At 38.8% G+C, this 26,190-nt stretch overlaps 1 protein-coding gene and 1 long non-coding RNA gene across 3 annotated transcripts in view; one reads left to right on the top strand and one right to left on the bottom strand.

The window, feature by feature from the left end:
* The window catches only part of LOC307012693, a 17,623-nt gene extending 7,891 nt beyond the window's left edge, over positions 1–9,732 (top strand). The window contains exons 2-3 of the long non-coding RNA XR_013800666.1: positions 6,915–7,045; positions 9,057–9,732. This is a non-coding gene — a long non-coding RNA (uncharacterized lncRNA). The remainder of the gene's footprint in view (positions 1–6,914; positions 7,046–9,056) is intronic.
* Positions 2,733–26,190, bottom strand: tnfrsf21 (tumor necrosis factor receptor superfamily, member 21). Of its 2 annotated transcripts, XM_079639637.1 has the most exons (7): positions 25,673–26,133; positions 20,218–20,431; positions 19,801–20,106; positions 18,230–18,754; positions 11,037–11,302; positions 5,249–5,462; positions 2,733–4,029 (listed from the first exon to the last, which is right to left on the bottom strand). In XM_079639637.1, the coding sequence occupies exons 1-7, from the start codon at positions 25,751–25,753 to the stop codon at positions 3,800–3,802; spliced, it is 1,836 nt and encodes a 611-aa protein (XP_079495763.1). In that variant the 5' UTR covers positions 25,754–26,133; the 3' UTR covers positions 2,733–3,799. The 2 variants fall into 2 exon arrangements, with proteins under 2 accessions (XP_079495763.1, XP_079495762.1); XM_079639636.1 differs by having other exon boundaries at positions 19,801–20,431; positions 25,673–26,190.

Genomic DNA, 26,190 nt, shown 5'->3' with positions numbered 1-26,190 from the left:
ACATTTTTGGCATAATTGCCTCTGGAAACAATAAGCATTGCTGATATGATACCTGATGAAGTTATCTGTCTGAAGAATCATATCTGTATGAAGGTCTGAGTTTTAGTTTTCTTTGTGATCTGATCCACCTACGATTCGTCCTCGGCCCACACCCCCCTCTCAAGTTTTGCAACCAGTGAGCGTAATACTTTACTCCAGAAGATGATACTATGTCGATTGCTGCATCACAAGGTGGGCAGGAGTCCTCGGGAGATGATGTTTCGACTGTGCTGCCGCCTTCGGGTGTGCCAGCATTGGCCGAGTCAGATCCCGAGCTGACGGCCATGCTTTCCCGGGCAGCCGCGAGCATCGGGTTAGAGTGGAACCCTCCACCCTGTCCTGAGCGTTCGGTTTTCCGTTGACGAAGCGTGCCTGGAATTCGGGCCGGCTTATTCTCATATTCTCACGTGATCTTGAGACCCCGGCCTGGATATGTGCCCAAGGTTCCCACCACTCCTTTTTGAGATCAGGTGGTGAACCTCCAAGCGCTGCCCTTGGAGGAGCCAGACCCAGCCTTGGCATTGCTCTGTCCAGTACGCGCCCTCCGTGCTTACATAGACAGAACGCAGTGTTTCACGACCTCAGCCCAACTATTTGTGTGTTATGGTGGGAAGCTGAAGGGAAAGTCTCTCTCCAAGCAAAGGTTGTCTCACTGGATAGTGAACACCCTTGCTTTGGCATACCAGCAGCAAGGTTGACCATGCCCCCTTGGTGTGAAGGCCCAGTCCACCCGGAGCCCTGAGTTCCTCCAGCACTGTTGACGTCAACGTCAGAGTTATGGCACCGGCAGCTTTCGAGATTGGCTAGGTGCCGCCATGTGCATGGTTCCCCCTCTGGGAGACCCCCACATGTGTATTTCCACTGTAAGCCTCTCTGATCATGTGTCTTTCCCTCGACAAGCCACCTTGCCACCCCTGAAGGTTGAAACTTTATGTGTATTCTGTAAGTTCAATGTCTATTTCCACTAAGATATGCTTCCCAGTGTACCTTGGTATTCCTGTGTTAAGTAGGACCCCTACGTCCGTGCCAGTCTCACGACAGGGAGATCAGACTTACGCAGGGCACTGGAAGACAGCCGAGGTGGCTTGATTAGACTGGGAATCCCATTCGTCGTCATGACGTAACTCGTAGTGACTATGAAATGGAACGTCTCGGTTACGTAACCCTCGTTCCCTGAGTAGGGGACATTCCCTTGTTACGTCTCCCTGCCACTTCCGCTGTACCGCTGGAACTGCCTGAGTTCAGTCTCGGCTCCTCAGCGAAGAAACATATCTGCATGTTGCCAGCGTACAGTTACGCTATGCAAATTCCGCAGACCCATGGCATTTCTTTGCCATTGGCTCATTTTATTTCTCGAAGATGAGAGCCTTTCTAAGCGAAACCCCATTCGTCGTCACGACGTAACGTCTCCGTTCATTCCCTACATACGTAACCGAGGCGTGTTTCTGTCTGAAGTTTTGTTTTTTGTTTTTTCGTGATCTGATCCACCTACACAAAATTCCTCCTTACAGTTATTAATAGTTTTCCTGAGTGCACCTTTTCAAAACTCATCACAATAATAAAGAGTAGGTTAAGTTACAGTGAGTAGAGCTTCAATCTGCATATGATAGACAAAGTATATTTTTGATTTTTTTTAAAAGCTAAACATGCCTGAGTGGAATAATAACCCAAGTAAAAATAACTGGCAACACTTTGGAGTAAGATTTCATTAGTTAACTATTATTACTAGTGTGCATTGTGGGATGCACACTAGTAATGTTTATTTGCTATAAGGCACATTTATAAAAGGTACTTGCATGTCCTAACTTAACTAAGGCTTAATCTTAAGCCCTGTCCTAAACCAGGCCAACATGAACTAACAATGAACAACACTTCGACAGCATTTAGCCTATTAATATTAGATCATGCTAATCTCAAGATTTATAAGTGTATTCATATATTTTTAGATCAAAAGTTGCATTGGCTAACTAACGTTTTAATTAACAAAGGTTAATATGCTGTAAAAAATATATTGCTCATTGTTAAAGTACTATTAACTAATGTCAACAAATGAGACTTTACATTTCCAATGTAAAGTGGATGACTGCAAATGTAACAAAGCAGACAAGTGATTCATTTCCTCCACTGACTGCATTCTTTTCCTTTCATTCATTCACTCCTTTTGTAAATGGAAGTGTCCCGAAGGTTACAACTGAAAATTCACACAATCTATTGTGTTGATGAAATGAATAGGTTAACCATCATAATTAGGAGTTTTCAAATAAACTTGGTTTATTTAACTTTTTAATTTGCACTCCTGTGAGCATAAATTGCAAGTGAAAAATATATGCAAAATGCCCTTTCAGACTAAACTAACTAAGAATGAGGAAAGACACTTTCTTGCGTAACATTCTATTAGCGACATGGTTTATATCTGTCAATCATTATAAACCTGACAGTAAACCTGTCTTCCTCTTTCCATTTGAAATGGGGATTGACCTTATGAATTCCTGAAAATTGCTCAAGAGGGAGGATGCTGACAGCAAAGTGCACATCTCAACAAACTTCAAGATTATATCGTAATAGGTCATGAGCCACAAAATGAACTTACAGTGATATATTGCCATTTTTATGTCACTCAAAACAGAGCAGCTCATGGACAAAGCAACATTTTAGACTACTATTCATAAGAAACCCACATGAAAACAACCACAAATTATGACAAAAACTTTAATCTGTTGATTTCTCAGGTTACATGATAATTAACAATAATAATAAATGTATTGGTTACATGTGTTACACTTTAAAACAGCCATAAGAATACATCTTTCCGCTCCATGATTTTGTCCTTGTTTGTTTCTAAAAAGCTCATCCAACACTCCTTCTAAGATCCGGGAGAGTTACTAACTGCTGTTTGGTCTTGACCTACATTTTTTTTTTAAGTTCAGCGGTCAAACGACCTGAAACACCCTGTTTTTAGGATAAAATCAACATCCATCCCATAGTTTGACATCTAGCACCAGAGTGACTTGATTTAACAGAGTTTAACAGAGACATTCTCTCTGTTCCACATATCTGCAGTATGAATACTGAAATGCTACATCTAAATATTGTGAAATTAATTTTTGGTGGTACTCTAGCCTGTGTGAAATTACTTCGCAATCATATTTGTTTTTTGTCCTCTTTTAGTGGAAAAGCACATGGGAAGGGAGTTTAATTTAAGAGTTGTATAGTGAATGCACATTATCCACGTCATGATTTGTATCATAACCAGTAGGAATGATTTGCAATGCCCTTGAAATCACATAAAACACAAACAAAGTTACAACAAAATCTAAACAAGCTACAGTAGTAATACTTGTGAAAAAAAAAAAAAAAGGAACACAAATACCTTGCTAATTAGGATGTGTTAATTTGAAAAGTAGCGATAATAAAATAAAATAAAAACAAGGTCAAGGGACTAAATGGTTGATTTAACAATTTACAAAACCGGTTTATAATTTACATCATATAGCTTTTGAGTTAGACATCATGCTGAGGTGTGTGCAAGAATATGCTGCATGTTAGAGAGGTTATAGCATTGACACCAGCTGTATCCAGCTATATGAATGCTAGCGCAAGGAGCAGCTTTTTCATGTGCAGATGAACTCCCGTCTGAGCATTCCAGAGGTTTTAAAATTGCGTGCGCGGGACTGAAGGACACAATGGAACGGAGTGAGTGCACATTTGTGTGTCCGTCACTTTGCTTCTGTAGCTGACATTAGTGAGATGTTGTAAAGGTCTAAAGGAGGTCAGGCAAGTGACTGTAGACCGAGTCGAGTAGCGTCTGGCTTGCTTCTTGACTCTTCACCCCGGCGATCTCGAACAAGCGGTCCAGCTTGTCCTCCGCCATCGGGATCTCCTCAATGACATGGAGCTCCTCGGGGTTGAGAATGTGCAGCATATCATCGAAGATGGGCTGCAGGTCACAGGGGTCCAGACGCACCTGCCGCAGCACAGTGTCCTTTTTCTCTGCGGGACAGAAGAATCCAGCGTTGCCATTAAAAGCGTTATACTCTTTATGATCAATTAAGAAAAGTGCAAACTATTTAATACAATATATGGTTTAACATAAGAGTATCCACAAGGGGGCAATACTGTAAAAAATACACTACCTTTCACATGTTTGGGGAAACCTTTTCTTGAACAATTTAGGACACTTAAATTATAATTTAAACTTTCATTTAATTACTTATACTAATTTAAATGGTTAAATCACAAGAATATAATTTATTTATATATATATACAATACACATACATATACATATCTAAAACACAAATAGGATATTATATATAATAATTTATTGTTTTAGATATTTCCTTATTATGATGATTACGTTTATATTGATATTATTTTATATAGATAAATCTCTCTCTCTCTCTATATATATATATATATTACACACACATGTACTGTATATATATATATATATATATATATATATATATATATATATATATACTGTAGAGAGAGATGAGAGATTTATCTATATAAAATAATATCAACATAAATAATATAATCATAATAAGGAAATATCTAAAACAATAAATTATTATGTATATAATATTAGTGTTTTGGATTTTTTTATGATTTTGATTATACAGTACAGTATATTATTTAAATAATGTTCAATTTATTTATTATGTATTATTATTTCTAAATATATCTAATATAAAACATTTAATACACAATACAAGTATCAGCCCATCAATGAAAACATGTCTTATGATTTAAACATATGATGCAGGAACATAAAGCTTCCACAAGGAGGCCATATATGCAAACTATCAGAAGTTACTTTTCATCACAATAAAGATCATCAAACACTGAAGTATTTGAGGAAAACCGTTTATATCTTTGAGGAATTCGGGGCACTGAAATTACAATTGTATTACATTTTAATTCAAATAGTTAAATTATGAGAAACTAATTTAAATAATAATAATAATTCATCTAATATTATTATAGATTTTTAGTTTCCAAACTCGGTCCTGGAGGGTCACACCCACCTGGAAGTATCTAGCATGGCTAGTAAGACCCTGAGTAGCTGGTTCAGGTGTGTTTACTGGGGGTCAGAGCTGAACTCTCCAGGAGCAGGATTGGACACCCCTGTTATAGATTTGTTTTTACTACCAACTCTTATTGGTGTGTTTTTCTAGCTGTGTTCCTGTTTATCCACGTGCACTTACCTTTGGTTATAAAAGAGCCCGTCCGGCTGAGGGCAGAGTCCTTGCTGGAAGTGGAGTCACAGCGTAGCAGTGGCTCTGATTCGTCGGGAAAGAATCCCTTGGTGCGCTCCATGGGAGACTGCTCCACCACCACACCGGGCGACTCTAAAGGCTTATGGCTGGGGCTCAGACAATGGCTTACATTCACAGCCGTCATTAGCTTGTTCAGGTCAACCTACGACAAAAGAGGTGTCACAGTACATGTTAATGACGGCGATGAGAAAATCACTCTGGCACACACACATTTGTTTAGAGGTTCCTTTTCAAGCTGTTCTGAACTCACAAGTGTAGCCTGTCGGGACAAACAAAGATTTCTTGGAACAACTATTATGCGAGTAATGGTTTTGGAAGAATCAGGGTCTTTGCTGATAGACAGCGATGACTGTATTAATGTGTGGGCTCTAGAAGTGTATCACTATGTGCCGATGGCCGGGTCAGTACAAAGGGTTCGGCCTTCGCAGACCTGGACCACCCACATGAGTCCTGTCCCCGCTGCCCTTTGCGTCATGGGAGGACAGATGAAAAAGATCAAGTACAGCCAGAAATTCACTGCCCACAGAGCACATGGCCTGTGTTACATTCACAACCCCCCCCCCCCCCCCTCTCCCCATTCCCCCTCCCCCCATCCCCATCCCCCCTCCCTACACAAATCATACTTGTTATGCCAATGTGTTTGAACATGAATAGTGCATTTCCTAGAATGAGTTCACAGCAAGTCGGTACAATCCGGATTTTATTACCACAATCTAGTACTGTTCTTTAGTCTATATTGGATACTAAAGGCCAATGAGGCCACCATTTTATCTATAATTAATAAATGAATAATAATGCATAATAATATAATAAATGTACAGCATTTATAACATTACTAAAAATACAATATCTTTCTTTTTAATGCTTGATAGAAATTCTACAATTTTCATAAAAAAAAAAAGGAATACAACCAATGCCTAGTAACATAAGAGGCAGAAAAGGTCAGTAAAAGATGCTTAACGCTTAAAAAACACTTTCCTTTATAACAGTGTTCTCTGGAAATCATTTGATTGTAATGTAGCAGCTGAAATCATAATCAAATAGACTTGGCGGCCACTAAAAAAGCTGTGGTGATTTCCAGGTTGGGAAATCCTGACATAAGCTATTCAGGGAAGCGCATAATAGCCTGGGCAGGTGTTCAAACTTCTGAAGTGGCAGATCCGAACGGTAGGAGAGATGGAAACCACTCCATTTCCGGGAAAGTTTCCCTTGGAATCAGCAGTAAATAATCAAATGGCTCGTAGAAAAGCAGACCATTACTCTGAGTGGCACGCTGAGAGATCACATTTAGTCATTCATTAGTCACCCCACATAGAGAAAAACAGCTCTGAACTCAAAGACACCACCAATAAACTAAAATGGCAACACAAGAGGCCAAGAAAGTTAATATATGAGTAATGCAGCATTACAGACCATTGGTGTTTTCCCCGTCTCATATTGTTCATGCTATTGCAAAAGTACATCAAATAGTTGAGAGTTTTTCTGGGAAATAAGTTAAATATGACAACTCACAGTGATGACTTCAGAGGGTTTTTTTTTTTTTTTGTAGTCCATTCAACTTATATGGCCTACTTTTATGATTTATCTTTCACAGAAGAAAGAAAGTTGTATAATTTTGATACAACATGAGGGTGAAATATTCCTTGAAGCAGTAAGACCTAAGCTGACAGATAAGACTGCTCCACCCTGTCCCAGAAGTCATCTATTGGCGCTGAAAGGAAGGAAGTAAGTGTGCCGCAGCACAAGATACAAAAATAGACATTTCTTTACAAGGGAAACCAGAATGACTGTGGCAATTACAGATTCATCTCTCTGGTGTGCATTGCTGGCAAATGTTTACCCATCTATATCGAACTGCAAAAGCTTATCGCCCCCATTAGCGTACAAAAAGAAAGATCTTTTCTTTTTTCTTTCAAATTTGACATTATTTTCATGCCAAGTAAACATTTTCCCACAAATTATTTTTTTGTTGCAAAAGTCAACAAGCACTACCATGATGTATACTTCAAATTCATTGTAAAAATATAAAAATATAAAAGTATAATAATACAATTATGTACTGTAAAATTGTGTGTGTGTGTGTGTGTGTGTTGGGGGATCACAATACTGAGAATTAGCTTTTTACAGTAGTCTAGTGTGCTTCAAACTAATGTCATACAATTTAAAATAACTTTTCTATTTTGTTATATTTTGAAATGTAATTGATTCTTGTCATGACAAAGAGACTTAGGCCACATTTACACATAGCCGGGTATTTAGAGAAACGAATATTTCCCCCCCCTCCGTTTTCAATAATAACATCGTGCACACAACCCGCATAAATACGCCGTCGAGCGCCATCATAACTATGCCAAACCTATGGGCGGCAGTGTAGGAAGAAGGATAAAGCCATGCAAGCCAATCAGAATCCTCAGAATCGACAAGAGAGAACCTAAAACCCCGTTTCTCCCAGTTGACACGACAACATATAACCGGCGTTCTCAGAAATCTCCACTTTGGCCGGAGTTTTTAGAAATAATCGTTTTCTGGGATAAAAACGGCGTTTTCGTGTAAATGACAGGCCAAAACGCAGAGAAATATCTGCGTTTTCCCATCGTGTAAACGGGGCCTTAGTGCTCAAGAAACATTACTGATATTGAAAACAGGGGAGCTGCTTAAAGTGCCCCTATTATGCTGTTGTAAAGTTTCCTAATGTAGTTTTAGAGCAGGGGTGGGGAACGTTGGTCCTGGAGAGCCACAGCCCTGCAGAGTTTAGTTCCAACCCTAATCAAACACACCTGAACCAGCTAATCAATGTCTATAGGATCATTAAGGCTACAATCAGGTGAGTTTTTTTCAGGGTTGGAGCTAAACTCTGCAGGGCTGTGGCTCTCCAGGCCTCACCCCTGTTTTAGAGTCTCCTACAACAGGTTTGCATGCATCAAAGGTCAAAAAAACTGTTTCATTTTTCGAATCCTGCATTGACCTCCACCGAGATTTGAGAAGAAGTAAAATAAAGGGAAGGGAACACAGCAAAAGTTTAGGATTATACTGCTGTGGTATCGTGGTAAAGATTTTTTTAACCACTGATACTTCACATGCTCGTCCTTGGGCAGTGAAAAAAAAATGGCTTTACCGTCACATTGTAGAGCACAGCGTCTTCTCGACATCCACAGGAATCAGCTGCCGGTTTGAGGTTCAAGTTTTCCCTGGTGTCTGCACGCGCAATAAGTGAACGGCAATATGCAAATTTTTCATCTTGACGTCACGACGAAACGGCTTATGACTCGTTTGAAAAACGATTCATTTAATTGACTCAGAGTCGACTTACTTTTGAAAGACAATAACTTTATATAAGGTGCAGTTTCAGATTTAAAACTTTGCAGTATGTTTTCATTCTCTTAGAGAGATGTTACAACACACTACATGAAAGGTCGTTTTCAAAAATTCATAATAGGGGCACTTAAATATTTCTGTGGAAACCCTGATACTTTTTCAGGATTCTTTGAATAGAAAGTTCAAAAGAACAACATTTATTTAAAATATATATATTTTTAAATAATGTTGAGTCATATTTGATCAATTTAATGCTTCCTTGCTGAATAAAATGTATAATTTCTTTTTTTAAAAAAGATCCCAAGCTTTTAAACCGTATATATGTCCACATAATCACATATCAGCAGTATCTTATTATATTGTAGAACCCATATTGTTTGTATTAGAACTGACTGGAATCTGCCCCGTTTCCATATCTAAGGTCTAGTGTCAACGACACCAACAAACGCATTATTCTGAGCATGCAGTCTACTGTTCAGACACGTCGCAGGAAGAAGGATGGGCGTATACCAAATATCTTTTCTATTCACATCCAGCAGAAAAGCTGTTGGCAAACGTCTGAAACCACAACATGGGAACCGCCAAGAGCGCCGTGCCATCACCCACCAGGACACAAGCCACAGATGTGGAAAGTGTGTCACTCCCACACTGATCTTATTAACCGCAGCTAACACAGCTCCAGACTCAACAAGACCACCAACAGAACACAGCGCATGGTCCACATCTGACTATAGAAAGCTTGGTATTGGGACTTTTAACATTATACAGTACATTTAAAAAATAAACAAAACTTCTTTGTTCCTTCTTTATGGCTAGGAAAAACCTGTCAAAACTTTGCCTATAAATAGTAGCACAGGACGCTGGTGACAGCATCTAAAAGTTCTGGGGCTGTTTGGCTGGTGTCCACAAGTGGAGCGCTGGGTGTGTTTATCCTCTGAGGGCCCTTATCTGAGGTTTGCTTGCATGTTGAGTACAAGTGGTATGACTTTGTATCCTTTGTAACTCATAAAAATGCACGTCTCTCCGTTTCGTTGGCAGTAGAATAACTATTAACACAAAAATCAGAATGAATATGAAATTAAAAAGTACAAAAGACTAAACATTTGATTACAAATCACATATTCCTTCCTTACTTTCCGGACATTTCTTTGGCATCAAAGTGACCAAAGACGAACATACCTAAATCTAAACACATTTAATCTGACACTAACATCTGCCTCTTTCTTACCATCTGCAGTTCATTCACCTGACGGGAGGTTATGCGTGCTGTGGCACTGTGGACTATGGGATACAAGTGATTTGATCTAGAAACACGTGGCTCTGGTTAATGCAGCTCTTTCTAATAATGAAGTTTCTTCAATTAATTGGCACATCGTGTATTTAATTAGATTAAAATTTTAAACTTTAAACTTATAAAAAAAACATGAGGACGAGTGATGTGAATGAATGGAGAACTGATTTAAAAAGGTGAACAAGATGTGCTCTAAGAATGCTCTACCTTTACAGACGCAAGTTCAGTGAAAGTCAACAGCCGCACTGGCAATTAGGGGATTATGAGGTGGCGTTGACAGGCAGGCATATAAATATGTCTGAGAGTTTTATCTCAGTTTATCCTGGTTAGATCAGTGGCATCAAAATTTGTCCAAAAGCCTTAACTTCACCATCTACAGTGACCTTGAGACAAGGACAGAGTAAATAAAGTAGCTTTTTATCAAATCTGCACACAGGAAAGGCTTGAAACACTAAAATGAAAGTTGATGACTGATCCTCCATCTCCGGTAGTGTGTCAGGCCTTTGTCATTAGTAATGCAGCTCAATGGGATGCAGCCAGGAGTCATGAGGCACTCATGTGGCTTGTTTACCCTTCTGCACACGTTTTATCCAAATAGAGTGTTATTAGACCTGAGGCGTGAGTGTTATGTAAAACTATGTACACATGACAACTTGATCAATTATCGTGGACTGACTAATACAGCAGCTTGAGGCTTGACCATGACAGGAAAAAATGTTTGCTAATACAAACATAAAATGTAAACCTTTTTTCCCCTGATATTTTTTATAATATGAAATATGTTTCTATAATAAAAATATTCAATATAACAATACAAATATTAATAAAATAATCGTTAATTTATTTTTTCTCATCTTACATGAGAAAATGAGTCCAGCTGTATCAGTAGCCTTATAAAAGATGTTTTATTCTACATGAAGCATGTTGCCTCATGGGTGTCGCCAAGTTGAGGTCTCATGACCAGCTGAAAATGGCTCACTTGTTCATCCTGTAATCATGGCTGACTGTAAAAAGCTTGCGTCTACAATGATGTCTGTGACTGAAATTGTTTTTGCAAAAAAAAAAAAAAAAACCCACTTCATTGTCAAACGAAAACCTAGAAATGCTCACCTGAGGATTGTCTTCCATGACACTGCGTATCTTGTCCACCACGTCAATGCGGCGTTGGCGGTGAAGGGCATTGATCAGCTTAGCCAGGTTGGCGTCACTGTCACGTATGGTCCAGTGCTGCAGGGCAGCGTACGCCCTCTCGTGATCTGCCGAGTAGCCGTTGGAAAAGGCGGCAACCTCTCGCTCGTTGGCACTGGCCAGAGACTTGTACATGTCAATCCACTGACTGCCAATCTGTGCTGCCACCAGCTTCAAGATGTCAACACCTAAAGAATGAGAGCAAAGGTCAATCCTATGTTCATCTATACTGTATACTCAAGTTTGAACCTTATAGAGAAGTACAGTACAACATTACCATGGTATTACCTTTGATATATTAAAGTGCAGCATGGATACAGTCTAGTGATACAGTCCAGTTCAAAATATGGGGGCAGAGTGTATGCATTAAGAAATTAATACTTTTATTTAGCAAGGTTGCATTGTATTGATAAAATATGTTAGTAAAGGCATTCTTGCAAGGTTACAAAAGATTTCCATTTTAAATATTTGTCAACGAATCCTAAACGTATCCAATATAAAATATAAAGTTATATAAATAAATAATACTTATATATATTTAACTTATTTCAACATTGATAATAATGAGAAATGTTTCTTGAGCACCAAATCAGCACATTAGAATGATTTCTGAAGGATCATGTGACAGAAGACGATAATGATAATGATGCTGAAAATTCAGCTTTGCCATTACAGGAATAAACTACTTTTCAAAATATATATTAAATAAAAAAACTAAAATATTTCACAATATTACTGTATTTGTAATCAAATAAATACAGTCTTGGTTAACAATAAGAGACATCTGTTCAAAAACCGACCCCAAACTTTTAAACAATAGCGTATGCATTGATTTTTGTATCTGCTGTATCCAAAACCATTAATGTGTCTTGGAAATGTAATGCAGTCAGCAAGATGTGCAGTTGGCGCAGTATAGTGTAGACAGACACAGTTAGCGAATGGCATCATAGAGTGTAGAAGGGCAGCACTCTTGGGTTACAGTACACCAGCGGCTTCTGTGGGACATGCTGTCCCATGGATAAGGTCATAAGAATGACCTAGATTGATGCCTGTGTTTATATACTTGGTGTAGTGTGACAAACAGTTGCCTCCTAGGGAATCCTTCTAAGAGTGAACCTCAGAGAAATGTGAGCGCAATCTTAACGATTTAACTTGCACGACATGCATATATGTTGCATATTTCCACTTGATACTTATTAGTGGTGTTTGCTAACGCTCACACTTAGGGTTAGGGATCTGAATGTTCCCCAAAGTATTAAACTCCTTACTCCAGCAAGTACTGTAACTCATCCAGCACCATTTGTGCTATAGACATGAATGATAAATCATGAATATATATCCTCCACCAAGATATACCTCCCCCAAATTTTGTGGGAAAATCCCATAGATTCACAATGAAAAACACGAGCCATATCAATTATACTAAACAAATACTGCTTTGGATCAGAATACAATGCGTTCCAAGCAAAGGCGATTTTTATATTACAAGCACCACTGTTTTTTCCCCAGGTTTTTTTTCTTCCAGAAAATGTCAAAATCTAGTTGTATTTCATTGCATCTACCCGCTTGATAAATATTGTGTAAAAGCAGACTATTCAAAAAGTGAAAAGATACCCATATAGTTACAGCAAACTGTTAAACTGCATTCTATAGTTTATGAAAAACTCTTGTTTGTCAAAGAACAAATGATAAATCATGTAATCTTCCATGAAGAGCACCCAACACAAAACAACACAGATCAATCCATGTTGAATTCGTGTCTACTGAAGATGAACGTGACAGAGTTCAGTGTAACAGGATGACTGTGGGGGACAACTGCTGCTGGAAGGTATTAACGCATCTATCTGGAAGCCAGATCTGTCTTATTTGGGATCCATCTGTAGCAAATTGAGTGAAGCTCTCTGTGGGTTAGCGTGCCACTGACTGTACTGCGGATCTAAAAATGCCAAGGCCTGCGGGCTGCCCATCCTCTCGCCTGTCGTTTCCAGAGGTCGCTCCGAGTGCTCTGTCTGAACGATCTAGGCCGAAGTCGATAGGTTGCGTGATACTTTCCCTTGTCTATGACTGCGTTATGGACTAGGTTGCCCTAGTCCTGAAGGCAACTTTTATGGAATGCTGGGGAAACATGTGCCACCACTATCTGAACGGACAGCGTGTTTACAAATGTTTTAAGGCTTGTATGTGCTTCAGTCAGCAAGTATAATGTTATTCTTAAACTCTATGTGACTATCTATATACACTGTAAAAAAAGATTTTTCTAAGTTTATAAAACAAAAAAATGATTGGAATATGTTTTACAAGAAAATAATATTTCAGTCATTCTCCAACAGAATTTCACATTTAATTCAATGTTAAAGGTGCATTACGTAATATTTAGGAGGATCTGTTGACAGAAATGCAATATCATATACATAACTATGTTTTCAGTGGTATATTATGAGCTTACTTAATTAAACGTTATGTTTGTATTACCTTAGAATGAGCCATTTCTATCTACATACACTGCGGGTCCCCTTACATTGAAATAGCCATTTTTGCGCCATCATGTTTCTACAGTGGCCCTAAACGGACGACATACCGTATTTTCCGGACTATAAGTCGCACTTTTTTCATAGTTTGGCTGTTCCTGCGACTTATAGTCAGGTGCGACTTATATATCAAAATGAATTCATACTGACTGAGATGAACCAAGAGAAAACATTACCGTCTACAGTCGCGAGAGGGCGCTCTAGTTGGCGGAGTTGTTCAGAAGCGACACAGAGGAAGAATTTCAATGGATTCAGTGTATAGTGGAATGAGATCGCGGGAGCTTGGTGAACTTGCTTACCGGTAACTTGTTGGACTCGCTGGCTTATGTTAATTTAGCCTATTCAGCCTCCCAGGTATATGTTCTTTATGCTATTGTGTAGCTGATTAACTGTTAATGTGTTACGAACACCTATTCAGCCTGTTGTTCTGTGTGCTATTGTGTAGTTGAATAACTTGCCTTTCCAGATTAAATGTCTGTTCTTGGTCTTGGATTTTGTGAAATAAATTTCTAAATAAATGCGACTTATTGTCCAGTGCGACTTATATGTGTTTTTTTCCTCATGACGCATTTTTTGACTGATGCGACTTAAAGTTCGGAAAATACGGTACTGCTCTACAGAGCGCGCTTCGTCACTATGTTGTTCTTCGTGTAAAGAAGCTAGCTAAAGCCAGCGAATAAACCACTGACACAATGATGAACAAGTAACAATAATATTCACAATAACATATTGTTTTACTGAATAATTAAGTAAATCTAATTTATTAATTTATCTTTGTAAAGAAACCTCATTGCTTAACTGGCTACGCTCTGATGTCTCAGACGATGACATCTTTTCCTGTCGGCCACCGTAACTTCTGTTGGTTGCAATTCACAACCTCGACACTAGATGCTTAAATTTACAAACTGTACCTTTAAATTGTGTCTATATGCATGCAATATTATTTGAAAAAATATTTAACAATACATACAGTAACACACTGACATAGCGAGTGATGCATGTAGTCACAAAATCACCCTTTTGTGTTTAAAGGAGACGTATTTGAGACGCGTTACTACCAGGTGTAAATGGCTGGCTGACCACTTGTGATCGACCACCCTATGTGTAACTATCATAGTAACAGCTGTCGATACAAAAGGCATTATGTGAAAGTGAGGAAACACGTTATGGATCATTTGCATGTACAAGGACAATAGCTTATCAGCCACAGCCGTTTACAACAGAACAAAGCCTTAACGTCTTCATATGAGAAATCAAAAGAGGAGGCAAACCGGCTGCAACAGGTCTAGGTTGGCTGGGAAACAAAGGGATCCTCAAAGGGAGTCGGGACTTCCCCTTTTTAGTGAGTCGCTGTGGTGGCTTTGCCGGAATGTCTCACAGCAACGCAGCCATCCCATAAATCCCTGACACCTCATATATGATACCAGCCGCAGTAATTACCACTTCCCCATCAAAACAATGATGAAGACCAGGGGAGGCTCGCTAGCAAGGGGATCCTACAAGCTTCCCCCGAGTTTCCCTGACTCTTACACAAAATGCTGGCAGAGTTAGGCTCACCCATGAAGTTCCTAATCGTCTCTTATAAAAGCCCCAGCCCACCCTGATTCTGGGCAGTGGGCTTTTATAGATAACACCTATTGCAGAGGTTGTTATATGGGGCGTACATGCGGGTGGTTCTACGTCTTTGATCTCCGCTATGCGTGCTTTGTTATACCTCCAATGAAAGAATTCATTATTTGTACGATCACTCCTTCATCTTTATATATGTTTCCCATGCGGCCCTTTATGGCCATTATTTCACTAATGTAGTAAACGGACACACATGCACATGCACTTCAGGCCGCCCAATTACACACCTTGAATGCATTAGGGAAATGTTTTGTTGTGTTTGTGGAGGCAACCGGCTGTGTAAAGGTTACCTGTGCTTTCTAACATGAATCGAGGAGGCTCTACTATCTTAGTTTAGCGTGTAATAAATTATTTGCTCGCAGAAGTCAATAAAAAACGCAATTGTTCACGTTTAAGAGTGCATTGGAGAAAAACACCACAGTAAAAATAGCGCAAATGTTTTGTTTTGTACCTGGTGGAAGTGTTTAACTTTTTATTTTTATTTACATTTTATCCTCGTGAGCAGGTCATTGTTTTTCCCTTTCCTTGATATTCCACTATTTTCAAGGCCAATTCACTTTTTGAAACTTGTATCAGGTTCCTAGGGTGTTAAGGTGTGGACATATTTATAATTTTTGGGCAAATTTTTATGGGCGAAATTCAGACATTTAAATAGGAATCCACGTGATTAGGAATTTCGCATTAGGGGGAATGATTTCCCCATGAACATTTTTAATCAGGTTTATTTGGTCATGTGAATCTGTTTTGACAAACACAAAGCAGCTTGGTTTGATTTCTGTGTGAGTCTTGCTTCACTAAACTATTGACAATAGACAATTGACATTTTAGCAAAAAATCATTGCTACATGGTTCCTTACTGGCCTAAATTCAAAATAGCCCAGGTAAAAGTGTCTATGTGATATTCCATTCATTAGATTTTTCCAATGTTTTTTTTTACTCATTGTATTGTTCATATTATCATAAATTGTAAGTGTGAATGCTTTAAAAGTAATAGCACACCTCCTCTCAGCAATCCACACAAGTTAAAGGGATAGTTTACCCAAAAATTTAATTTTGTCATAATTTACTCATTCACCCTCATATTGTTTCAAACCTTTATGAATTCCTTTCTTCTGTTGAACACAAAATCATATATTTTAAAGAATGTTGGTAACCAGACCCTTCAATAATAGCCATTGACTTCAATAGTATTTTTTCCTACTATGGAAGTCAACAGCTACCATCAACTGTTAGATTGCCAACATTCTATAAAAAAAAAAATTGTGTGTGTGTTGAACAGAGTAAAGAAACTTAGGATTGGAACAACTTGAGGCTGAGTAAGTGATGACAAAATGCTTTATTTTTTGGTGTACTATCCTTTTAAGGTACCAGTCACGTCTGTAGCACAAATGTGTGGAACGAGTTTCGTACAGTATGATTTACATACCCAATACTAATGGTTAGGGGTTTGCTCAAGCATGAGTCCCTAGCAGAATATAATTCAGACACCTCTCAAGACACATAATTCAGTCCATCTTCTCATCTCCCACAAGGGCATGACCGCTGATAAACTCCTCTAACGCTAAACCACAAAGAACTGGAATAATCTTGTTTGAAGCAGTCACACACACACAGGCAGATATCAGAGGCCAATATAAACCATTACCCATCACAACAGTCCCAGCTAACCTAGCAGCCTCTGATGCATTGTAACAACCAGGTTATGGGGCACAGAGTGTGAAATAAATAATAAAAGAGAAACCCCAGAGAAGTAAAGCAAAGGCTATCCAAGGAGCAGAACGAGAAACAGAAGGAGATCAGGTTCTATCATGTGACTGACAGAAAACGAGAGAGGTTATCTTGACATTGGCCTTGTTTGCGTAACTTTTGAAGTTCTCAATACAATATTGTTTTTTTTAGAGCAGAATAAACGGGATTAACAGCACTAGTGTGATGATAGATCCACAGATACTCTAGTGCATTGGAAATTCATTGTGCCACTTTTCATATTGTAAAGTGAGTGTCTGGCATCTGCCAAAGCATATAGCTATAAACACTATTTCAAAAATCTATTTATGCCATTCAACAATCTAGTTCCAGTTAAAGGTGAAACGTCTAAAGCCACTGGTCAGCGAAACAAATAGCCATGCCTTAAAATCATGCCATTGGTTGAATCATTGTTGCTATGCTGGGCTGGTTGGGATTCTCAAACAAACAGAGCAATGTTTTGAAACCACCACAGTGTTTACACTTTTCTGGGAAAATCAACCTATGAATGATTTACTTTATAGATTACATGGGATAGGAGAAAGTATTTTAACACAGAAAAAATAAACACTTTACCTTTAAGTTATTTGGTTAAATAATTTTAGTATAAAGTTTCATTTAAATGAAGCATTACAATTTGAAGATTTTAATAACAAAAATCTCTACGTCTATGAACTTCTTCACACCTAGTCTGAAACAAACATACTTTGGCAATACAATTTTTGTCATTTAAGTCGATTTTTTTTTTATTGTGTGGACTGCCCAATTTAATCAGGTATTTTAATGACATTTTGACCATTTTTTTTTATAAATGATTAATATAAATGGTGAGAAATTACATTAAAATAATTAAAATGACACAAAAAAAAAATCTTATAAAAAAGTCAATTTAATTGTATACAGACCTCCTAAAAGGACATGGTGATGGAAAACAAAACATGACATTGGAGGAAAAATTATATTTCAATGCTTTTGTGTTCTTTAAAAAAACATTTGCATTCGCACGCAAAAAGCACTGAAATCTAGTTGTTCCTCCCACCTCATATTTTTCCATCAGAAAAAAAGTTTTGAGAGAGAACATGAAAGTATTGAAATACTTCCCCATCTCATTTTTTAAAAATGTTTACAATCACCATGTCCATTAATGGCTATGTAATGTTATGCCTTCGTGTTGTTTAATCACACCAGACTTGGCGTGCGGTTTTAACTCACCCTGTCCATTTGAGTAGTAGATCCACCTCTCCTTGGTCTGCGCTGGAGAGCTAGGCTTCTTGTGGATGGCTTTCTCCATGATGCTACTGGGATCCTGTCTTGGACCCTTCTTCAGCACCCGCGAACTGCGCTTTACGCTGCATACCACGATCACTACCAGCACCAGCAGAAGCAGCAGGACTATCATCCAAGGCAGGTGCTCATTGATGTCAAAGTGCTTGTGCGTGCTAGGCCTCGGCGAACCCCTGCGGATAGGCCGGTAACCCAAACCTTGGGCCTTGCCCTCAGACACAGTCTCCACAGCCTGTTGGTTGTCAAGCTGTGGGTCTCGTGATACGGAGAGCTTTTGTTGCGATTTAGGAAGGTCCTGAGTTGCAGCGATTAAGAGTCCTCCATCCTCCTCACTAGCCTTGGAGGAAGCTGTGGTTGTGGGAATGTCTTCGGCGCCGAGGGCCGTTTCTGTGCTACTTAGGGCTGGCTCGGCTACATCCTGAGTCTCTGCAGCTGGTAAAATTGCAGTACTTGCTGTGTGCAGAGTGGATCATTTAATAGCAGGCAAAAACAGAGACAGAGAGAGAGAATTAAATACAGACCTAAAGATGAGCTTAACCTAGACAACAAATCAGAAGGGAGAGTATCTACAACTTTAATCCAGCATCAAGCTTGCATGTGTAGAGAGCAAAGTGGAGATGTGCTGCTCAAGCCAACATAATCTCACATGGATTTCTCATCTTAACTGCTTAGATCTGACCCAAAAAAACTAGTCAATGCAAACTGAAGAATCAGAAATTGTTCTCTTATGGAAATGTAAGATAAAACAAGGGGATCAATACTACTGTCAATACTTCTTCTACTGTTTCAGTGAAACATTGTTTTTATGATTTCACATTTTTTAATATATATTTTTACATTTTATATATCGACACATTTTACACGCTACTGTTCAAAAGTTTGGGGTCAGTATACTTTCTTTTAAAATAAATTTGGGAAGGATCATGTGACAAAACTAAATTCAGCAATAGTAAGAATAAAGAGACCCCTTTCAAAACCATTAAAAACTCTTATAAACCCTAAAACCTTTGAACAGTAGTGTAGGTGTAAATTAAAAGATGATAAATGATTTTGATGCATGTATTATTATAATAACATTATTCAGACAGTAGGCTATTGAGTTAGGGATTCAAATGCCTAGCAGACACTAAGTGGAGGATTTCATCTCATAAAAGAAAGCCGTGCTCTCTAAAGAAGCCCTGCTGAGGTGGACACCATTTATTCACATCACATACAACCACTGCTGTTTTTAAACACCAATTTAGGGAAGTTGATGAAGGGGTTGAGCAATCATGTTGAACAGAGGGAGCTGTTAGTAACAACCAAACCAGTGGATGAAAGCACTAGTACAACAAACACGATCTATCTATCTATCTATCTATCTATCTATCTATCTATCTATCTATCTATCTATCTATCTATCTATCTATCTATCTATCTATCTATCTATCTATCTATCTATCTAGACACACTCTAATCAGTAAGGAATAGCTCTACATTGAGCTTTTAATCACTCTCACCTCTATATGCTGACTCAGTGCTGGAAACCGTGGAAATGGAGGCCTCTCCAAGTAGGACATAGACTGAACTCACTGGGCCACACACACTATCTGTCTTCTCTGTGCCGTTAATCAGCAGCGCTAAGCCCAAAGACGCGCAATTTGAGTGAGCTTGGCACCTCAGAGCATCTGATGCCACGTCGGAGAAGGTGCCACGCTGACATGGCCGGCAGCGCACATCCTCGGTTTCACTTCCTCGCTTTCGGACGCCCCACCCCGGTGGACATAATGAGTGGTGCTGACACCTTCCACCCTGGGAGAAGCTACCTGGCGGACACATGCACAACCGATCAGTGGTGGACGTGCAGGGAGTTTTCTCAACAAAAGGGGCTTGGCAGCTTCTCTGACAGCGGTGACACTGCTGAACTCCGTTCTCACCCCGGGTGAAGGTGCCGTCCGGGCAGGGGCTGCATTCCCGTATGCTGGCCTCTGTGCAGTGGGAGGACACGTAGGTGCCTGCCGGACACTTGTCGCAAACCAGCTTGTTACCAGTGGCGGGGTCGATGTGTTGGTAGTGCCGAGGAGACAAGGGCTTCTCTGTGGTCGGGCTGGGGGTCAGTGTGTGGGTTAAGACGTCACCGACCAGCAGAAGCTAACAATGAAAGAACAAGAAGAAGACTGTTATTCAATGACTATACAAGCAATCGAAACACACAATATTGTCCTTTTAGCATGAATGACCATTGTGTCATCGGTTTGTATTGTAAGAAGAGTTAACAATATAATAATAAAGACCACTGGTAATGGGAAGGAATCAAGTTTTTTTCTCTCTGATGTCTGCATATTTATGTCTTTTTAACAACTACATGACAAATTTGACATTTCGGAAGAGTGAGTTAACATTTCGCTTATTTAAGAAAATGAACCAACAGTCATTTAAAGTTGTTATGAAGCAGAAACGGAAGTAGCGATGTCTGAGTGAAATGCATTATCTGACTAAATGTTTTCTGCATTCCGCTCCGTCTCACACACAGTTGAGTGCACAAGCCTTTTAAGTATACTTCTTTGGCCGCGAGTGCGGAAAAACGTGTTTTTCGTGCATGCACATTGCACACTATTTAGTGGACTTTGTTTTCAAGCGTTCAAGTCGCTCACACATGCACTGTTGTGCACACAATGTCAGCGCGTACGCAAAAATTGGGCTGCACGTGGACAGTGTGCCCGAATGTCCGAGGACCCTCCTGATGGCGAAAATTACGTCATGCGGAACGCGAACGGCCGAAGTATATTTTGGGATTAATGCATTTTTCTTTGGACCAATGATAAACTCCTTTAAATTCACTTGTGATATGTGACCCTGGATCACAAAACCAGTCACAAGTAGCACGGGTATATTTGTGGCAATAGCCAACAATACATTGTATGGGTCAAAATTATCGATTTTTCTTTTATGCCAAAATTAATTAGGCTATTAAGTAAAGATCATGTTCCATGAAGATATTTTGTAAATTTCCTACCATAAATATATAAAACATGTATTTTTGTGAGCAATGCAGCACAATCGCGAAAATAAATGGACAACTTTAAAGTCTATTTCCTCATTTTTTGCACCCTCAGTTTCTAGATATTGTCCTATCCTAACAAACCACACATCAATGGAAAGCTTAATTATTCAGCTTTCAGATGATGTATAAATCTCAATTTCAAAGAATTGACCCATATGACTGGTTTTGTGATCCAGGGTCACATAAGGGAAGATTTTCAAAATACTTCATCCAAAGGGAATGTAGACATATTTGTTCTCCTTTTTTCAATTTCATCAGGCCTTAAGTTTAGCCACTCCGTAAAATGAAAAACACTTATGTGCACTGTCCCGGACAGGTAGGCAGCTTTGCTTTTGTTAGTCTTAATGTGTGTTAAGTTAGTCTTGTGTTAGTCTTAACGAATTGATAAAACAAAAAGAGTATGCTATACAAAACAATTGTCCATTGGGCTGATAATAAAGATCTGATTGACTGATTGTATCAAAAAAGGGGAAAAAAATCACTATGAAAATTAACTATACCTTTTAGGTAAAGAGCATTATGAAACATCTTTATTGATGTCATACTATAAGGTCCAGATGACCTCAAGAACTTTATATTGTGACATCAAAATGCAGTGGAATTGGATCGCCATGCATGTTATCCTTAGTCTGCTATGTGTGAGCCGCCAGAAATGTGAGCAAGTCATAATTCTTCTCTAAAACACTGACAATAAAAGTCTGCATAACATTTACGCAGTCTGCAGCAAATCACCCATGCAAAAACACTTCAACAACATTGAACCCTGGAATGTGTTGACAGCACTCTCACAGCCTGGTGACCTTCAAAAAATAACTTTTAATGAAGAAGCCTGTAAACACAGCCTCTCTTAAGTTACTTGAGCTTGAACGTGCCCCGCTGAAAGCCAAATTCCGATCATAACGGTGCCCCTCTTTCCTCCGGCACATCCAGGAAAGCTGACTGCACCTAATATTCTTTATGATGCTAGCCCACATTGTAATTCCGCACATAAATGGGGCTTTGGCCACGACAGGCATCTTGGGCTCAGTACAAAAGCCGTCACCCAAAAATATGATGCTGGAAAGCGTGAACATCCAACACACAAGGGCCTCGCTGCATCATCAGTTTCTAAACACAAAGTTCTATTAACTGCTGATCGTGAATCCCCTGGAGTTTTATTACAGTTCCTCAACAACAGACCGCACAGAAGAAGTATAAAAGCGCAGAAGACTAATTTCCTTGCTAATACGGGGAGGGCTGAATCAAAACAAACGTGACATTAATATTCTCCAGCCAACACATACTGACATCGCTGGGAACCGCAGGACGATGCCAGACCGATTGGGCTCGGATACACGTGTTGCTCTTCGTGAGGTGATGGGGATTGTTTCAGGAGGACACACTGAACATGAATAGCGATTAGGCAAAGCTGTCCTTTCCCAGCGGCCTTAGCTCTAGAAGAGGACCAGAACAGACGAGGGTTTGAAGTTGGCCAGCGAGGGGGACAACTTCACTGATGACAGGACAATGTCTGTTCGCTTAGTGTGCTACTAAAGCAAAGAATGAGTACACTGTTGCCTCAAGTTCACAAGTTTTCTTTCAACCGGCTTTGTAAAAAGAGGAACGTATCTTAGAGGAACGTCTAAGATAAGAGGAACACTTTTTCACGCACTCTTGCTTTCGATAGACACGATGTACAAAACAGTAAGACATGTTACAACTCCACCGTCTCATCCCACCCAAAAACAGTGTCTGGGCTAAAAGGGCACTTGTATGAAGCCTAATATACAGTCTTGGGCATTTTTATGAAAGCTTAGATATGACTTATTATGTGAGAGTGTATTCGTATTTTCAAACCGTCCATGTCTGTGTAATGTCTCGAACTTTGTCTCGGGTACTGGCACTAGCTAGATGTGACTTTCAAAGTGACACTTTTTAAAGACACAAGAAAATCTTTTCATGCACTCATAAATTCACTTAAATTCAGAGTAATACTTACTTTTCTCTTCTGCTGATCAGAAAACCAAATGATCAAAAGATATTGACCATAAAGCCTACTGTATCATATTTGATACATGAAATCCTAAGGCCTCTGAGTTATTCAGATGATTAAACTTTGCTGAAAAAACTGTAATACACTATCTAAATTAATACATTTGCCTGCGATCATAAGCTCTAATCATAAAACTAAGCATTTAAATATAATCTGAATAAGACATTATTGGGAGATATAGAATGGCAAGTGATAGTTATACAGTTTTGAAAAACCTCATTGACTTAAAAGCTATTAGAATTTAATTTCATATTGCATATAAATATAAGCAACTGCAGCAAATTACATAAGTTTGCTCAGTTTGGGCCTCTGAATAATATTGAGTGTTTTTTTCCCTCCCCAAGTGTGACTACATATTCTCATTATATAATATATTACGCATACAAGCCTGATATATTAAATATGAGATGAAACAACGATTACATGTAGGCCTATGTAAAAAAAAAAAATGTCTAAAAGTTCAATAAACTTTCATTTAAACATTTTTTTTTCTGTATATCATTTAATATGTCCAGCTTTACAAGGTTAAATCATTTAAAGCAGTAATTTACAGTTTAATTTAATTTACATGCTTGATTGTTGACTCTATGAGCTGTCAATCTATGATGCTTCTGAATGACTCATGGGGTTTCCGGACTAAACTGTGAGTAAATGGACTTGGCTTTTTAATGATTACATGAGCTTGCAATCTGGGTGAATAGACTTTACATAACTTTACAATTATTTTAATTACCGAGTAATCAATGGTGAACTAAATACTAAAGATATGTGGACTGTGGAGAGACCAAATGTAAAAGTTTCATTAAAAAAAAAACACTAACTTGGGGTTACCATGGTTTTTCAGTTTATTTATCTGTGGATGGACTTCAGGATAGGGTTTTTGAATTTGAATATTTGTTGATTCTCACGACAACATAGGGTGTAAATCTACAAGAACAGACACAATGATATGATATCATAGGGACTCCATGTGCCAGACTCTGCTCGACAAAAACAGGGCACCTGTTACACCTCCGACACATCATAACTGAAGACTGCAGAGCAAGAACAAACACTCCCTGTCTGGAGCCATTCATGCCCGTTTTTATAATCGACAACAGCCAATGAGTCTGCAGGCGGCATGAATGAGCAAGGAATATTCCTGCAAATGTCAGGCCACTTGCCAAAAACATTGCATCATTTGCATCAATGCCAATAAATACATTTTCAACGGCACATGGATGATTTAAACTGACAGAGAAAACTGCTAATCCTTCTGGCGTTGTTAGGCTAATAATGTATATCAGCCCACACTGATATCAAACAACTAAATCCAATTTTTGAAAACTGAGCTGCATTAAGGGATTTAATGGTCCCCTGATAAAGACTTGCTAATGGATGAGCCAGTCTGATGTGATATACCAAATTAACCTCAACTGACTTCATACTACATGGGAATATTAAGTCATGTAAATGTTTACAATACATTAGGCATATTAAGTCATGTTAGGGTTTCTTCAAAACAATAAAGTCATTGCCTATGATACAATGACATAAGTCATGCCAATGTCTTTAAAATGCTAATGGTATTTACAAAATATAGCCTACAATACTAAATAAATGATATTAAAATCATGACTATAGGGATGTTAAGTCATGTAGATCTCTTTAGAATAATAAATAGCCTAATAGGCCTATTAGGGCCAATATCAACAAAACAAAAAAGGGATATTAAGTGACTGTATTTAAAATTATAACTAGGTAGGGATTTTAAGTAAAGCAAAAGTCTGTATATAGGCTATAGGAATAATAATAAGTCATAAGAACAACAAAAATCCAAATGCTCTTAAAATGACCCTATACTCAAGCACAAAATGCATACTTGCCGTTTTAATATCTCCTAAAATAGGTGAAGTTGTGTCCCTAATTTAACCTTTGAAGATTCAACATTTGTTATAATTGTTTTTTAGCTATTTAAATTTAAATAAATAAAAATCTAATGTATGATTTTTATTTAAAAACGGTCACACAAACAATAGGCTACAATGACAATATTTGCCATGCAGGCTCTATTTATCTATCTATCTTAAGCTGCCTTAAACCTAGGTGCGCCACAGTAACAACATCTCTAAAATAAAAAAATAATTAATTTATTATTCTGTCTTCATCTTTTGTTTGAACTCCATCCTCACCACTGTAGTACACACCAAGTGCGACACCAGGTATAATCTACTGTCCCTTTAAATAGAACAAAAGCCAGAATATTCGAGAGGACAAGAGAAGCATAATGCGAAAACAAATGTATCATTTGACTTACCATCAACGAACAAGTCATAGACATTTTCCCAGGCATCTTCCCAATGGAATCACTCTTGTTTAAATATGCCCAGGTCCACATCTGTTACTTTTCGGCTTCATAGGTGGAGCATCAGCATCTCCGCATCAACAGGACACCCACATTGTTGTGAGGTATTGTCCCTTTGCTGGCTTATTCCCTCAGTGCACAAATTTCGTCCACTGACGCCTTTTTATAGTCTGTTGCCCGGAGCGCACGGGTTTCAAGTAGTAGGGGATAAGCGCTTCGTTTTGGAAGAAGAACGCTATAATTCCCATAGCGATGATGGATGGATCTGTGGACTGAAGTCTGGCTGCTGTTTGTCCAGGTTACGGATTCTCTTCCCTGTGCCGCAAAGACGAGCTGCGGATGATGGGCGGGAACTGGCGACACACGTCACGAGCGAAACTCGCCACTGGCTCGTGTTCGCCGTATCACAGGCCTGATCCGAGACGGTTTCCGGGAAGATACTGGGGCTGCTGTAGTGTAAAGTGTACAGT

Source organism: Phoxinus phoxinus, assembly GCF_949152265.1.
Source record: "Phoxinus phoxinus genome assembly, chromosome: 16".
In the NCBI taxonomy this organism is placed as follows: Eukaryota; Metazoa; Chordata; class Actinopteri; order Cypriniformes; family Leuciscidae; genus Phoxinus; species Phoxinus phoxinus.
The sequence above is the reverse complement of the archived record's forward strand: the minus strand, read 5'-3'. Positions and strand labels throughout refer to the sequence as shown.